The 15,292-nt window shown below is 40.5% G+C and overlaps 1 protein-coding gene across 5 annotated transcripts in view; it reads right to left on the reverse strand.

The window, feature by feature from the left end:
* LOC137261313 (secreted frizzled-related protein 1-like) overlaps positions 1-15,292 on the reverse strand; it is a 54,596-nt gene that overhangs the window by 15,889 nt on the left and 23,415 nt on the right. For 3 of the 5 annotated variants that reach the window (XM_067799045.1, XM_067799047.1, XM_067799043.1), the window contains one exon: positions 3,459-4,640. In XM_067799045.1, the coding sequence (XP_067655146.1) occupies positions 3,459-3,987 (529 nt within the window). In that variant the 5' untranslated portion in view covers positions 3,988-4,640. Of the gene's footprint in view, positions 1-3,458; positions 4,641-4,822; positions 4,882-15,292 lie in introns of those variants that run through there. The other 2 variants (XM_067799046.1, XM_067799044.1) reach the window with 2 other exon arrangements.

Here is a 15,292-nt window from a genome sequence, read left to right on the forward strand (position 1 = left end):
AGCGAAATTCTAGATGTACTTGACAAACATTGAAAGAATAAATCTTCCCCTGTTGAAAAAACTATTCTGTTGTCCCTGCTGTTGGATTACCTACAACTTGCGCTGAGCAGGTCGAGTTTTTTTCTTTGAGAAATTTATGAGTTTGGTTACCGTGTCTTCCCATTCATTTCAGCGCGTCAGGGCTAGTCAACAGAATACGGGCATATATCATCGCAAATATTTCTGACGTTTACGCCATCTAAATAGGTTTTTGCTCTGATTGTGCGAAAGAAAATTCCAAAAGATTTCGCAGCATATCAATTACTTCTGTAAAGTTCAGCACAAACGATGAGAGGTCGCGATGTTCTAGTCGCCGATTGCAATCACTTCGCCAAACACGTATACGTCTTTCAATGAACGCCTTCATTATTTCATTATTTGGATTTTTATGTAAAAATACATATAATTTGGTGAAGCTAGAAGCCGTGCTTTGATCATATTTATATACTGCACTATGGTAAAGATTACTTCTCTGAACTGTAAGATTTAAAGGATAAAAACATATCATTATTTCGCCGAATACCAGTGCCATGTTATTTGCTTGGAAACTCGTGTTTTCTCTACAACCGGCGCACTGACTATTATATTAATCATAGGAGTGAACCAGAAAATATCGGTGTATGAAAGATCATAGGAGTGAACCAGAAAATATCGGTGTATGAATGAAACCGGGCTGCATAAACATGAATTAATAGTTGACGGCTTATAAGTGTGCTAGGTTTATCAGTTGAGCTGTGGCCAGGAAAAAATGTTCTTACACTGTGTTTGTAAAGCTGTTATTTAAGGTTGTGTGTAATTTGGTTACATTACATAGCTCTGGTATCGTTCTACTTGCTTTGTAAGCAGTTTTATGCTGCCAGTATCAGGGTATTCATTCATTATGCAGCTGTCCATTATTAATCACTATTATCTTGAATAAAGAAGTACTCAAAGCATATGTATGTTTCGTTCAAGAAATATAAATATCCTATTTAAAAATATAGATCCGGATCAGAGTTTGCTACTATCAGCGCATTAGCTACTGCATTTAAAATGTGGACCCTCTTTCCAAAATTTGATAATTCCAGCATCTAAAATTTAAAACCTAAAATCGCGATTCTGATGCCTGAAAATTCCTGAAAATGGTACACGTTTTAACATAAGCATAATGCACTAGTTAACACCACACATTAACACACTTAATATGGCATTTATATTTACTCATACGTGGAGTTTGCAATGTCGAAATTTCTTTTCATTTAATTAATTTTGATTTGTACTCAAAATCACCCCAGTGGAAAGGTTTTTCCAGTAAGCACACAATAAGGCTTTTATGTTAATGCTGCGGTGCTATTTGATATAAACTAAATATCAGGGAAGTGCATCCTCCTGCTTCGGTATTCACTTTAATAAATTATCTTAATTTGGAAAGATATAAAGAAAAACAAGAAAATGATAAAATCCGGGTATCGTTTTAGCGTCAAGATGCGTTCAATAAATTATTAATCTAATTAACTGTACATAAATTAACATTATTTTACTGCCTCTGTCATGGGGAGTTGTAAGCTGAGTTCATTACAGAACATGTGTTTGACAGAACATGTACTCTGACAGTTATTCGTGCTTCCTCAGTACGATAAACCCTTTGGTTTAGTGTCTAGCGCCGACTCGGTGGTAAACATATACACACTCACAATCCATATCGAATGCAATCTATACACACACACCACGCTTATATGAAAGATTTATCTGACATGATTACAAAGTTACATTTCTTTAATGTCAGTTCAGATACATTTGTAAACTGTTACTGTTTGGAATCCAAGCTGGCTGAATCCAACCTAAACGGCACATGGTTGCTATGACTATCAAAATATAATTTTTAAGTCCAGTTTAGATAAAGATCATTTATCAAACATTTCCTGTTCCAAATGGAAGCAACCCTTACATGACATGTCGTCACTTATTGCACTATTCTTTATTTTGATGAAAATTCACATCAGGATCGCACTAGTCCCCATAACAATGGGACGCTTTATCTCCAGCACGTCACTACAAAGCGTACCGGCAGAGCACCTTACAAGCGTTCTAACCGTTGAATCAACACACCTTCTCGTATGCTGTTTGTTTTGTAAATCCACCCTTGAAATATTCTTTTGTGCACTATTGACATTTGTTATTATGAGCGTAATTATTCATCTGATAGAAAAATGAAAACGGCTCATTTTTAGGCCCGCAACCCACCGTTATGATATTCTGTCACAAGGTTATCGCGTGGTTATCGCCATGTGTAAAGTGTTTGATGTAAGACATTTGTCCGCTACAGGTTTATCTTACGTCTTGATAATGTTTGGTTACGCAAACTGCGCACTTACTACCTACTGTAATCTTATCTACTCCAACATGCCATTGCCTCTTCCCGTATATCGTTATTATTGAACCGATGTCACGCACACCTTCATTTAAGCTCATCTTATTACATCAGATATCCTCTTTGTTAATTTAGTTTGTCATTAAATATCAACAAATATTTTTTTACATAAGCAGTTGCGATTTCAAGAAGGTAGTCAATGCTTTAGCGTTTCAGAAAATAATTTGGACTTTGACGGGTTGTCTAAGTATATATCGATTTTACTTTCAAAAACACATAAATATACACAAAATAAACATAAAGAACATTAGAAAATGTATCTCGGTTTCCTGTGGAGAAATTTGAGTTACAAAGATATAAAATACATTATTTCTAGATTTTTTAAACAAAAAATGACCATGATATAATACGACATGACAATGGAGGTGTAGACTCCTTAAGTGCTGAATATGGACATAAAATGAGGTACAAAACAGAATATGTGTATCATCTGAACGAAATAGGCATTGAAGAATTTCAACATCCAATAATCGTAAAATTAAAAAAAAAGATATCTATAGATGTTATTTACAAAGTCGTTTCACTTGTAATGCCATTTAATTTACACATAGAAAACGTAAATATATAGGGTACATTTGAAAAGAGTTTTTGTGAGAAAATTCAGCACTTCGGTTAATGTGAAACAAAATGAGATGATCGTCATGGAATGAAACCGAAATGAAAGATCAGGCAAACTAAATACAAGGAGCAGTCGAGTTGCGGGGGCGGCCATGCAATAGCGAGGGACTTCTTCAGATGAAATAATATAGAGACTGACAGAAACCCAAACAATAGAACAAAGAGAGACAGTGAAAATTCAAAAGTGTATGTTGAGAAATAGCAAAGTACCGGAAGATGTCAAAACTAAGGGTATTTCAGATTCGAGAAGGAGTTAAAGAAACGAGAACAGAAAGGATGGGGAATGTTTTTTGTCATATTCCATGTTTGAGAATATGGCGAGAGAATATTCACGCCTTAAGGTTAGGGGGTAGAGGAAAATAAATATATACATATATACATATATACTTACGTTTGTTGTAGTTTTGCTGCTTGATGCACAGGTCGTTATCAACAGGAAACTTGTCGCATCGTAGCATTTCCGGCCAGTCGAATTTATAGTACTTCATTCTTACCAGGCATGCGTTTTTGACGCTTTCACACAGTGACCTACAGGGCCAAATTGTTCTTTCCAGGCACACGGGGGAAAACAACGAACACAGGAACAGCTTAACATCCGGGTGGCAATGAATACCAAGAAGAGGTACCCAGGACCTAGACTGCTGGGTCACTTCGTTGAGTGTATCATGATCCAAAAGGTTTGGCAATCTCATGCGTTTGTAGCCTATGTCTTGGCATAGGGTTAGATTTGTGGGAATATCAATGCACTTTGGGGTGACCCCGATCCACTTTGGTGTCCAGTCTCTCGGGTAGTCCCCGTGGATGATGTAGCCATCGTTGTTGTATTCATCTCGGTAGTAGTTGTAGTCGTACTCCGACGCCGAGGCTAATGAAACCAGGCAGATCAACACACTCAACCAGGCTTGCGGTTCCATCTCCATGATCTGATATCACTATAGACTTTCACAGTTACTCTTCCTGTGCCGTGGGTTAGCGGTTAGCGTCTAGTTGGATGTAACAAAGCTTTTGAATACGTAAACTTCCATAAGAGGCACCTACACCTCCAGTAGAAGTCAGGGTGCCAGGCACGACGCACGATACCTCCTACACTCCACTTGTAGCTCCCCTCGACTCGAGACACAGCACAATTCGAGCCCACCCCAATTGCTTAACAAATTATGACACGATAAGAGCGGTCTCCGACCAATTATCGGAGTGGTCTACACAGCAAGGTCCCAGCACATGTGTTGTCACTTGGTCGTAATTACAAGGTAGCAAGATGGGTCACTCTGAGCACTTTGGTGCAGTCCCTTCTCACGTGTTGATTGAAAGACGTTGTGCATAACATGCAGGGCTACACCATCCCAAGCCTCCGGTCGTAACTATTGTCAAGTCTAGCTAGACACAAACACAGGAATGATGAGACTTCCACAGTTCATTATTTGTCAGGATCCACAGAAAGGGAGCTCTGCCATGGCTAGGTAGCGAGTCTTACTCCATGCGAGTTTCCGCCGCCGTCGTCACGAACCCCACACTACTCGCGTAACCGTCTGTTTCCACGGAAACCCTTCCACTCAAATCCACTAAGCAGACACTGCAAATTCAAACCAATTCAATTAATTCAAGTTTTAAATTGAAGACTCACAAAAACTATACGGCGTTCTATAAGGCGACATGCGAAATAACCATATACAAAGCGTGAAAGATGAGCGAATAAAACGGCTATTGACTGTATCGTGTGTCTAGTGACAAGGCTGTCGCCGGTCGAGACAGTACCTCTGACACACTGACAAGACAGTGTTCGATGCTATATACACTACACTCTTACCCATACCCAAAACATACCACGTCTATTTCAGACAAACACACCCACAAAGGTCCACAGGCCTGTCACTCAAGCTTGTCTCGATTGGTTTACCAGGGCCCCTCAAGTGCCACTCATTCACCGCCCCGCCTCTCATCGAGGACTGAGCCTTTACAAAGGTAGGGATCACTATCCGAGGTATTTGAATGCGGATTTTCTACTGACAGTCTCCAAATCCCTTCATTCGAGTGGGCGGCGAAAGATTAGAAAAATGACGAGCATCATTTAACGCTAGATACATGGATGGTTCCCGAGGCTTACCGTCGGTAGGTGACATACCGGCGGCTTCCACAGACAGACGATACACTATGGGGGTTACCCCTGTCTGTGGATTTGCAATATACCACTGTCAGAGATTACAGGCACACGGACATAAGAGAACGAATTTGTCTGCTTTGCGAGAAGTTTGTGGCGAATGACGCTCTGGCGTGCTCCTATCAATAACCCCGACTTATGCACAAACACAATCGTTAGACTTACATATCCCGAGGAAAAGAGCTGAAGACTCCAGGCAAGAAGTTGTAGTAAAATTAGACACATCTGAAACACTCTGTTTACTTCACAGGAAAAAGTTTAATTACACACTGCTATATATGTGTGGTTCTCTGGTAAATACAAGCGATAAAACCCTTTCCTCAATCATAGACCACTATATCTGCTTTCTGATAAACAGAAACCATAACACCCTTTCCACAAAAATGTATATATATGTTGTAAATATTAACGATAACACTCTGTTCATAACCACACAGACCACTATATATCTTCTCTGGTAATTATATATACGATAAAACCCTTTCAACAACAATAGACCACTATATATGTTCTTTCCACATATTCATAACCACACAGACCACTATATATGGTCTTTGGTAAAGATAAACAATATGACACCCCTTCGACAACCATAAACCACTGTGTACGTTCTCTGGTAAATATACTGGACAAAAACAGTATGGGATATACGTGTGTGTAAAATTTGAAATTATTAGTAATGCTCTACTTATTTACTGACACACTGATAAAAATACCAATATCCGTAACTTATTTTGTCCAGTATATACACGATAATACCCTTTCCACATCCATAGATCACTGTATATGTTCTTTATTTAACATAATCGATAAAACCCTTTTCACATCCGTATGAAATGGATCAGACGATGCGTTGGTGAAACAGTCTACGGGTAATACTAAGGGTTTAGATATTTTTTTTAGCTTGTTCTCTGTTGACCAACATTTGATAGCATCTTTCAATAGTTAATAATTAGGTCACGTAATGATAATGAATATAATAATGGGATTCTGTAGAGCGGACGTGGTTTGATGTAAATATATATAGACAGAAGAAATAGAAGAAGAGTAAGGGAATAAGTACCGTATATATTTGTTTGCAGGTTTCTTTGCATCTTTGCATCTTTGGGAATTCATCGTTGATAGAAATCTTAGGATAATTTGAGGAACTCCTTAACGTTTATGCGTTCCTTTATGTCTTACCATCAGTTTAATTCCCCGATGCGCAGATGCTGCTTTCTCAATGTTGTGTGGCATCATGCGAGGTGTTGTCCTTTGGGTAGTCTAATGGATAAAGAGTTCTCACGTCACGCTGTGTTCGATTCCACACATGGTTACAGTCTGTGCAACCCATATTCGATGTCCCTGCGTTAGAGCGGGGATAATGTTACACGCTGCATAAAATCCAACTCACTCATTCACTCACCCACCCACCCACTCACTCATTCACTCACTCATACAATCACTGGAACTGAAGCTCACTACACAAAAACTGACATGACACAAAATTCCAGCAGACACTATACACAGTATCCAGCTGCTCTTGCTCGATCAACTCATGTGTTGGGGATGGCCAGGAATCTCAAGGTATAAACCCTATTACACGAGACAAAGGGGGAATCTCTTAAGCCTGTCAAAAGGGGAAATTGCTGCGTTGTGTACAGTTTCAGGTGAGATTCAATGCTTGACAGAGACGTTTGTGCCTGAGGCTTCTGAACTCACGTCAACTGCACCTCGCGACCTTTAGCACGTAACAAGTACCTGCCAACCATATTATGAACAGTTAGTTCAGCAGGGTAGGAACGCGGTGTGTATGGGAAGGGTTTATGGTATATAGACAGTCGCGGAGTATGCCACGCACGGGGACAGACAACTCACAGGTCTGGCTTGTACTAGTGAAAGCGACACATCTATGTCTCGTGGGAGTACGTTTTACATATATCTGGGGCTTGTACAGGGTAGACGTTTGTACGAGGTTCGTTAACACAAGGACACACAGAGCTAATGTGTGTGAACGCAGGTAACACGTACATATAGGTTGTACCGAAACACGTAGCACGGCAAAGAGACAAAAGGTAATAAGTAAATATTATGTGTGAACACATGTAACACGTGGATATGACGTGCGAACAAAGGTAACACGTAGACATGACTTGTGTTAACACATGTAACTCACAAATGTGTCGAACAGGTAACACGTGTACCTGACTTGGATGAAGACAGGTTACATGTAGATATGATAGGGACACAGGTAAACACTTAGTTATGACTTGGTCGAGCACAGGCAACACGTAGACATGACTTGTGTTGACACATGTAGCTCACAAATGTGACTTGTCGAACACTTAATACGTGTACCTGACTTGGACGAAGACAGGTTACATGTAGATATGATAGGGACACAGGAAAACTCTTAGTTATGACTTGGTCGAGCACAGGCAACACGTAGACATGGCTGGTGTTGACACATGTAACTCACAAATGTGACTTGTCGAACAGGTAACACGTGTACCTTACTTGGACGAAGACAGGTGACATGTAGATTTGACTTATAGGGAGACAGGAAACACTTAGTTATGACTTGGTCGAACACAGGTAACACGTAGACATGATTTGTCGAACACAGGTAACACATAGATATAATTGAGCGAACACAAGTAACACGTAGATAAGACTTGTGTTAACACATGTAACTCACAAATGTGTCGAACAGGTAAACTCTTAGCTATGACTTGGTCGAGCACAGGCAACACGTAGACATGACTGGTGTTGACACATGTAACTCACAAATGTGACTTGTCGAACAGGTAACACGTGTACCTTACTTGGACGAAGACAGGTGACATGTAGATATGACTTGTCGAACACAGGAAACACGTAGTAACACATACATGTGACACTGTCCTTGGCTTGTAAGGACACAGGTGATATCTAGGGTTCCAACTATATCGACAATGATTACATATATATGGCTAGTGCGGGTACCGGTTACATGTAGATTTGTAGGACACGTACACATGACTGTTTCGAGCTCCAGTACGTCATAAATACGACTGTTTCGAGCACCTGTAAGACCTAAATATGACTGTTTCGTGCACATAGAACACCTATATATGACACCAGTAACACGTATGTATGGCTTCGGGCCCCTGTAACATCTAAATACGACTGTTTCGGGGACTAGTAACACCTACACATGACTGTTTCGAGCACCGGTAACTTCTAAATACGACTGTTTCGGGCACCAGTAACACCTAAATATGACAGTTTCGGGCACCAGTAACACCTATATGACTGTTTCGGGCACCAGTAGAACCTTGATATGACTGTTTCGGGCACCAGTTACACCTATGTATGACTGTATCGGGCACCAGTAACACCTAGACGACTGTTTCGGGCACCAGTAACACCTATATATGACTGTTTCGAGCACCAGTAACACCTAGACGACTGTTTCGGGCACCTGTAACATATAGGTAAGCCATGTGTGGACACAGGAACCACCTACAATAAATATACATAGATAAGACATGACTTGTACTGACGAAGGAAAGAGTTAGCTATGAATTTTACGACCACACCAATAAATGGCCAATAAAATTGCGGTCTAAATGTTGCTTAAATACAACCGTCTTTTAATGCAAACATATCAAAATGGCTTTGAGTGGCATTTACAAGTGATACACAAAGGGTGAAACTGTTTCGATGTCCGCTTATGTAATATGAGGGACATATTCTTATATTCCTTCATCTGGTTATCAAGTCGCCTGATGTCGAAAAACGTTTATGTCGAAACTGTTCTACATCAAAAACGGTTAGGGCAGACGAACTGAATGTGGGACCTTCAGCTAAAGCATTAAAAAAAAGTACAGAAATATTTTTTGTAAAGTATATTCACAGTGTTCCTTTCACGAGGCAACCTTCACTAAGGTTAATCTTCCCATTCTTCAACACTGCGCTGAATGTACCTCACCTTACGATCACCTGTGAAAGAAGGTCCCGAACATTCGTCATAAAATGACCCCAGCCCTCCCGGAGAACATGGTGTGCGCGTGGAAAAATCACTGACGAATTATTTATCATGACGTAGCAAGGTGTGCAAAAAGGAACCGCAAATCAAGTTATGTGAAAACAGGAAAATATGTATTTCTTTAAATATACGTATCTGAGCACAATTTCGTTTCACGACGTCGTTTCTAGGAGGTAGATGTGACGAGCAGTTGGCCTGGGCTGTTATAATACGTCTTTCACTGAAATCGTCACCGTGACGTCGTTGTCAATTACACGCTTAACTTACCGTATTACAGTGTCACTCCGGGTATATTATTAATCGCTTGAGCATAAAATTCAAATTGTTATATTTAAAAACATCATGTGACCCTGTACCATACTCCGTGTTTATGTGAGACAGAGAAGGCTTTGCTATGTTCACGTTTAACAGAACTAGAAACATGAAAAGCAGGTTTGTGTACAGACAGTTTCTGACAGTAATTGCGTCGATATAGTATATAATCAGTTCTACTGTGTTTTGTTATCCTTGTCTTTTCCACGGTAGGCCCTTCCTATACATACATGCATCGCCATGATTGTCACCTAGACGCATTCATTCACTGTGAGTGGAAAGCTCAACAGTCTAAACTATGTTCACGCAAGTTGGCGTTTATCTTTCGTTTAATCTTTGTGCTCTCTATGAAAATATTAATTCGAAGCAATTGCTCTCATGACTATTCGTTAAAGCCTGTTTCCACGAAGAGAGTTGATTTGAGCCGTGTTTTACGTCATACCGGTTGCGGAGTCATGCAGTGACGAGACCGAGTCTGAAAACATACGCACTTTAAATACAAAGTCAAAAAGATTTTAATTTTTTATTATTGTTTATATCATTCCATTATTCTTCCCCTCGAAAAGTACTTCAGTTAATCAATTCTGTTGTTTAGTGCCTCACCATGTAAACACCCTGCGGTTTTCACAAACGTTCCTGGTATTTCTTAAAACGAAGTCAATCTGACATGAAAACCAAGGTTAACAAACACAACCAGACGTGTCTAGAACAAGGAGTGTCCATTTTATGTTATGTGATTTTTTAAAATCCAGTAACTCAAAATTCTTAAATACCCTTTTTATTGGACTCAATGAAATGTTGGCAACCGAGGAAGAATCGATTACACGAAGACGGCCTGGAACTGCGATTGGACTAGACAGCGTTACGCCGGGAGCTCCTTATTATGAGTGAGTATAGTTTTACGCCACACTCCTCAATATTTCTGCTGGGGGTGGGGGGGTGGGGGGGGGGGGGGGGGTGTCCTTACTTACTTACTATAAACAGGTCATTAAGACGAAGATCATGCTACCCTCCATTAGTACCCATGTGTACAGCATGGCCACACGTCAGTCAGCCCTACCAGATACATGTAGTCCAAACGTATAATGAAACAGTATCCTGCGCGAATTACCCGCCGTAACGCTAGTGTCGCCGTTGTTCTAGACCCTGATTACACGATGTGTTTGGCTAATATTTATGTGTCTGCGAAGTGGAAATCGAGAGGGTAATTATCCAGGATTAGACTTCTCGACAAGGACTTTTACAGGCGTGCCGGAGACTTTAGGTGAGAGCTGTCAGCGACTATGCAGTAAACATAGCTTGAGAAACACAGCATGACTGCCCCACACCATGTGATCCGACAACGCTGTCTTCATGGACAGGCGTACTTATTCGGTCCTGCAGCTAAGTCCGTATGCCCTAAGGCGGTGCGTGTATTATGGAAGAAGTGAGGATAGTTTTACGTCGCGTTTAGCAATTCTCCAGCAATATCACGGCAGGGGACACCAGAAACCATGTGAGTAATACAACAGGTGGGTAATTGTATTACAGGAGTAGGGTGCAGAGGGTGTTACCTATATTCTTTAAAGGGTACATCTTCCTTAACGGTACTGAAATGACAAATTGACGTATGGATGAGTGAGTGGTACTTTTAATGAGGGTAGCTGAAGTGAGTGAGCGATTTGACGCAATGGGCCTTCATTTCAGTTCTCTTACGTGACTGACTAGGTTGGGTACTACCTACACATCTGTGGTCATGCTATGTTTATTATACAGTTCAGAAGACGTCGATTGGGTAGCCTAGTGGATAAAGCGTCAACTCGTTCGAGGCCAGTAGGATGTGATACAAACGAATAAAGTATAAAAAAGATCAGCTAAAACTGTGAGGAACAAACTAATATGCTAATGTGTGGAATAATATAGAATACTGGGCGTTTCTTAGACTAGCGTTTTGTCTATGAACATATATAAGTTTGATATTAACAACAACGGGGTTTAAAATGAAAAAGGAACCCCAGAAATTCAGAACCTGAGGGAAATCTAGATTGCTTCTCTTAGGGCTTTAGCATTGTACGGAGTTCTATGCAGTAGGGGAAATAATGTAATTCAGGGACGGTGAGACAGACTAGGCGGTTCCAACAATAACCAGTTCAAGAGTCTTGTATTTGAATGTTGCTAGGCTATGGCTGATAACAGTGGGATGTAGTTCGACCTTAACAAGAACTACGGCAATACTTGCACTCCAGACGTGTGGCTCTCGCGGCTGAAGGAGGCTGGCAAAAGCATCCGTGCTTCCCATCCATCATCTCGCCGAGTTGTGAATGACGGATGAGTCTGAGAAGCGTAGCACATCTGCGGGGATGTAACGGCTCATCGGCACAAACGTACCCAACGTAGCGATAGCTATCTACACGATAAAGAAGCGAGGCGAGCGGTGCTTGAGCCACGATTCACACGTTTCGTAACAAATATCAGAGTTTTCTGTGATAATATGACATATACGTTTTGTAATCTGTAGATAAATGACAGGGCAATTGTTTTCATAATATATAATATGTTTCACTACTTTAACGCTCACGCTACTAACAGACTCTAGCTGAAAAGTGCTGCGTGTTGATGATTGAGTTTAGTTTTACGCCGCTTTTAATGATAGTCCATCAATATCACGGCGAAGTATATTACGAATGGGCTTCACATATTATACCCATGTGGAGAATCGACCCATGAGGAGCGAACACAATAATTACCAGGCTACCCGATCGCCGCAAACCCTACTGCGAAATGTTGGTAAACATAAAATGATGTATGAAGTAAGGTATTAAATGTTTTGCAGCTATGGCATCTAAGAAGGTTTTAGAAAAGATTTTAATAGTAATACTATTGCTGTCAAAATACCACCAGTGCGTAGATCAACCAAACAGACCACTGCAAATGCTTCTAACACTTTGTAGAACAAACAAGGGGCAGGTAAGGGTAACGCCGTCATCATTTATGAAATGAGTAAGTGAGTTGGGTTTGGGCTGTTTTTAGCAACACTCCTGCAATATCACCTCGGGATACATCAGAAATGGGCTTCACGCATGGTGCCTATATGGGGAATCGAACGTGGGTCTTCGGCTTGAGGAGCAGACGCTTTAACCACTCCGCCCCATCCTCGTTTCGTTGATATTTCAGGTCAACAACTGTACTAACAACACAGGGTCGAGATGCGATATGGTGAAAAATGATAAAATGTTTTAAGCGTTTCCTACATGCCAGTATGGGTTCCATGAACTCAATTTCCTGTGACTAACATTTTACGATGTATGTTATGAAAAGCAAAAGCAAGAGTGCTGGAAAAATAAATCAACACAAATCTTCGTGAGGCCTTTCCTTTCTTCCCCAAACCCTGTTACAAGTCACAATCGCGGGAGCAGTTATTCTTGCAACTTCAAACAGAAACTGTTGATGGCACTGTACAAAGGGCACCTGTTAACGATGGCACACAAACATCCTGCGACGCACGTCCAGCGTAACGACTAAAGACAGCGTCGGAGGAGGACTCACACTACTATCTATCTTACTGGCTGTTGACTATCCGGGAAGACACTTTTACGACTCCGTGTTCGACTAACACAGAATACCTAATAAGTGAGCAGGGCGGTGATGGCATAAAACTATCGTTTAGTCTCCGAGCACATTTTGACAGACAAACAACTTCAATTAAATTGAAAATGAGCTCCAGCGAATATGGACATTCTGAAACTGATAGGCCGCCTCCTATTGCTGGAATACTGCCGAGAGCGGAGTAAAACTTAACTCACTCAGTCACTCCGTCTGAAACTGACGGCATATGTGCTTCATCCAGGACCTAGATTTTCGAAGCTTTCTTAGCACTAAGGTAGTCGTAAGTTAAAGTTAATGTATGACACAACTATCCTAGAGCAAAGAGAGCTCGGAAGATCTAGACCAAGGGCTATAGCACTGCAGGAAGTTAAGGGATAAAATGTTATTGAGGGACTCTTTATGATGGACAGACAATGATTGTATGTGCAACTCCATTCACTTTGTTTATTGTGGTAAGAAATGCACTGGGACATTGGTGTATTGAAGAGCCATCCATATTTGTTTGTACGTTCCTCATCTTAAACAGCAATTGTCATGCGGAAAAAAATTATATAAATAAAAACAAGAAACGTAACAAAATATGTTTCGCTACTTTCACAATTGTTTTCATGCATTTTCAAATTTTACACTATACAAAGAAAGAGTAATCCACATTAACATTTGTTCAAATGCATTGCTTCGGTAACACTATTTAAAAATATATACACAGATTTTAACAGATTAAGTTGGCCCTTTCATCATATCAGCGCATACAAGTCAGTGTATTTCAGGGACTGCGAGACTGTGATACGGACTAACTGTGGTATGGAAAACTGAGATGAGAATTTTTTTAGCGCTTCGCGTCAGAATGAAAGTCATGGGCAGACGGGAGATGGGAAACACAGAAAAACTACAAACAGCCTAAGCAACGGGTTCAGACAGTGCCCGTCGGACTTTCGGCAACTTCCCTGGCTTGTTGTCAAATTCAGGTCTGATACGCTTATCCAGACACTTGCGACTTTTTGCTTTAAAACTACCATCCACTGCCAAGATTTGCCTTTGAAAAGAAAATCTTTATAGCATACAGACAAACACAGCCGCGGAAAATCGGGACTCCTTATTACTATTTCGTCTCAAACGGTTTTTTAAAATTCTCAACTCCCTCCTGAGGTTTGACTGTAATCAACTGGTGTCGTGTTTTTATGGTGCTGTACGAGTTCTCATCTGCCAATATGTCGTGATCTTAGCTACTTTTCTGATGCCTAATAAGGTTAGATTTAATATACGTCTTCTCTATAATGCATACCCGTGGTTCATACTGTAACGCTGACGACCATGAATGTGACTTACGAATGCCGATCACATCCTCCTAGAACCCGTGAAGATCCGGGTCTGAACTGGACTTGCTCATCGCACGAGGTACCAACGTGATTGGGTGGTCAGGATCGCTGACTTGCTCGGTGCTTGGGATCGTATCCCACTTGATTTGAATGATGTTCAGATTATTTTCCACTGTTACAGCATCATGCTACCCTTAGTATCTTAGCTTTTGTAATTGTTAGTCTATCATGCCCCCACTATTGTACACCAATCAAATACATTGGCTTCTATTGATTAATCCATTGTAACAACATCATACCAGCTTTTGTATATTTTAATCCTCCTTTCATCTGCTATGTTTTAATTGTATATAACTTCTTAAAATCACCTCTCTGGCTTCATGTACATTACTAGTATATATATCCTGTTTAACTTTTAGTTAGCATCCAGCTGACGAGGGGGCAAGGAATACCCCAGAAACGTTGTGAAAACAATAAAGAAGAATTTGACATCCATAACATTTTGTGGTATATCAGATTATTTTCGCTTTCACATTGCCATAGTATGTTTTTGATTAGTGCTTATGGGATTAGATAGGTCAGATAATACATACCATTAGGTTTAAATCTGACATACGCCATAAGCAGCATTTAACTACAGTATTCACCAGTGGTAGGGTAGTCTAATGGTCAATAGTGGTTAAAGCATTCGCTCGTCACGTCGAAGACCCTAACATGGGTACATTGTGGGATGCCGACTTCTATAATTACAGTGATGGCGTTCTTAAAAACGGCGTAAAACAACACTAATAACATATCATTCTGCTTCTATATGGAATTGGCACACAATGAGAATCAGTTTT

Source organism: Haliotis asinina, chromosome 14 (genome assembly GCF_037392515.1).
Source record: "Haliotis asinina isolate JCU_RB_2024 chromosome 14, JCU_Hal_asi_v2, whole genome shotgun sequence".
Lineage (NCBI taxonomy): Eukaryota > Metazoa > Mollusca > Gastropoda > Lepetellida > Haliotidae > Haliotis > Haliotis asinina.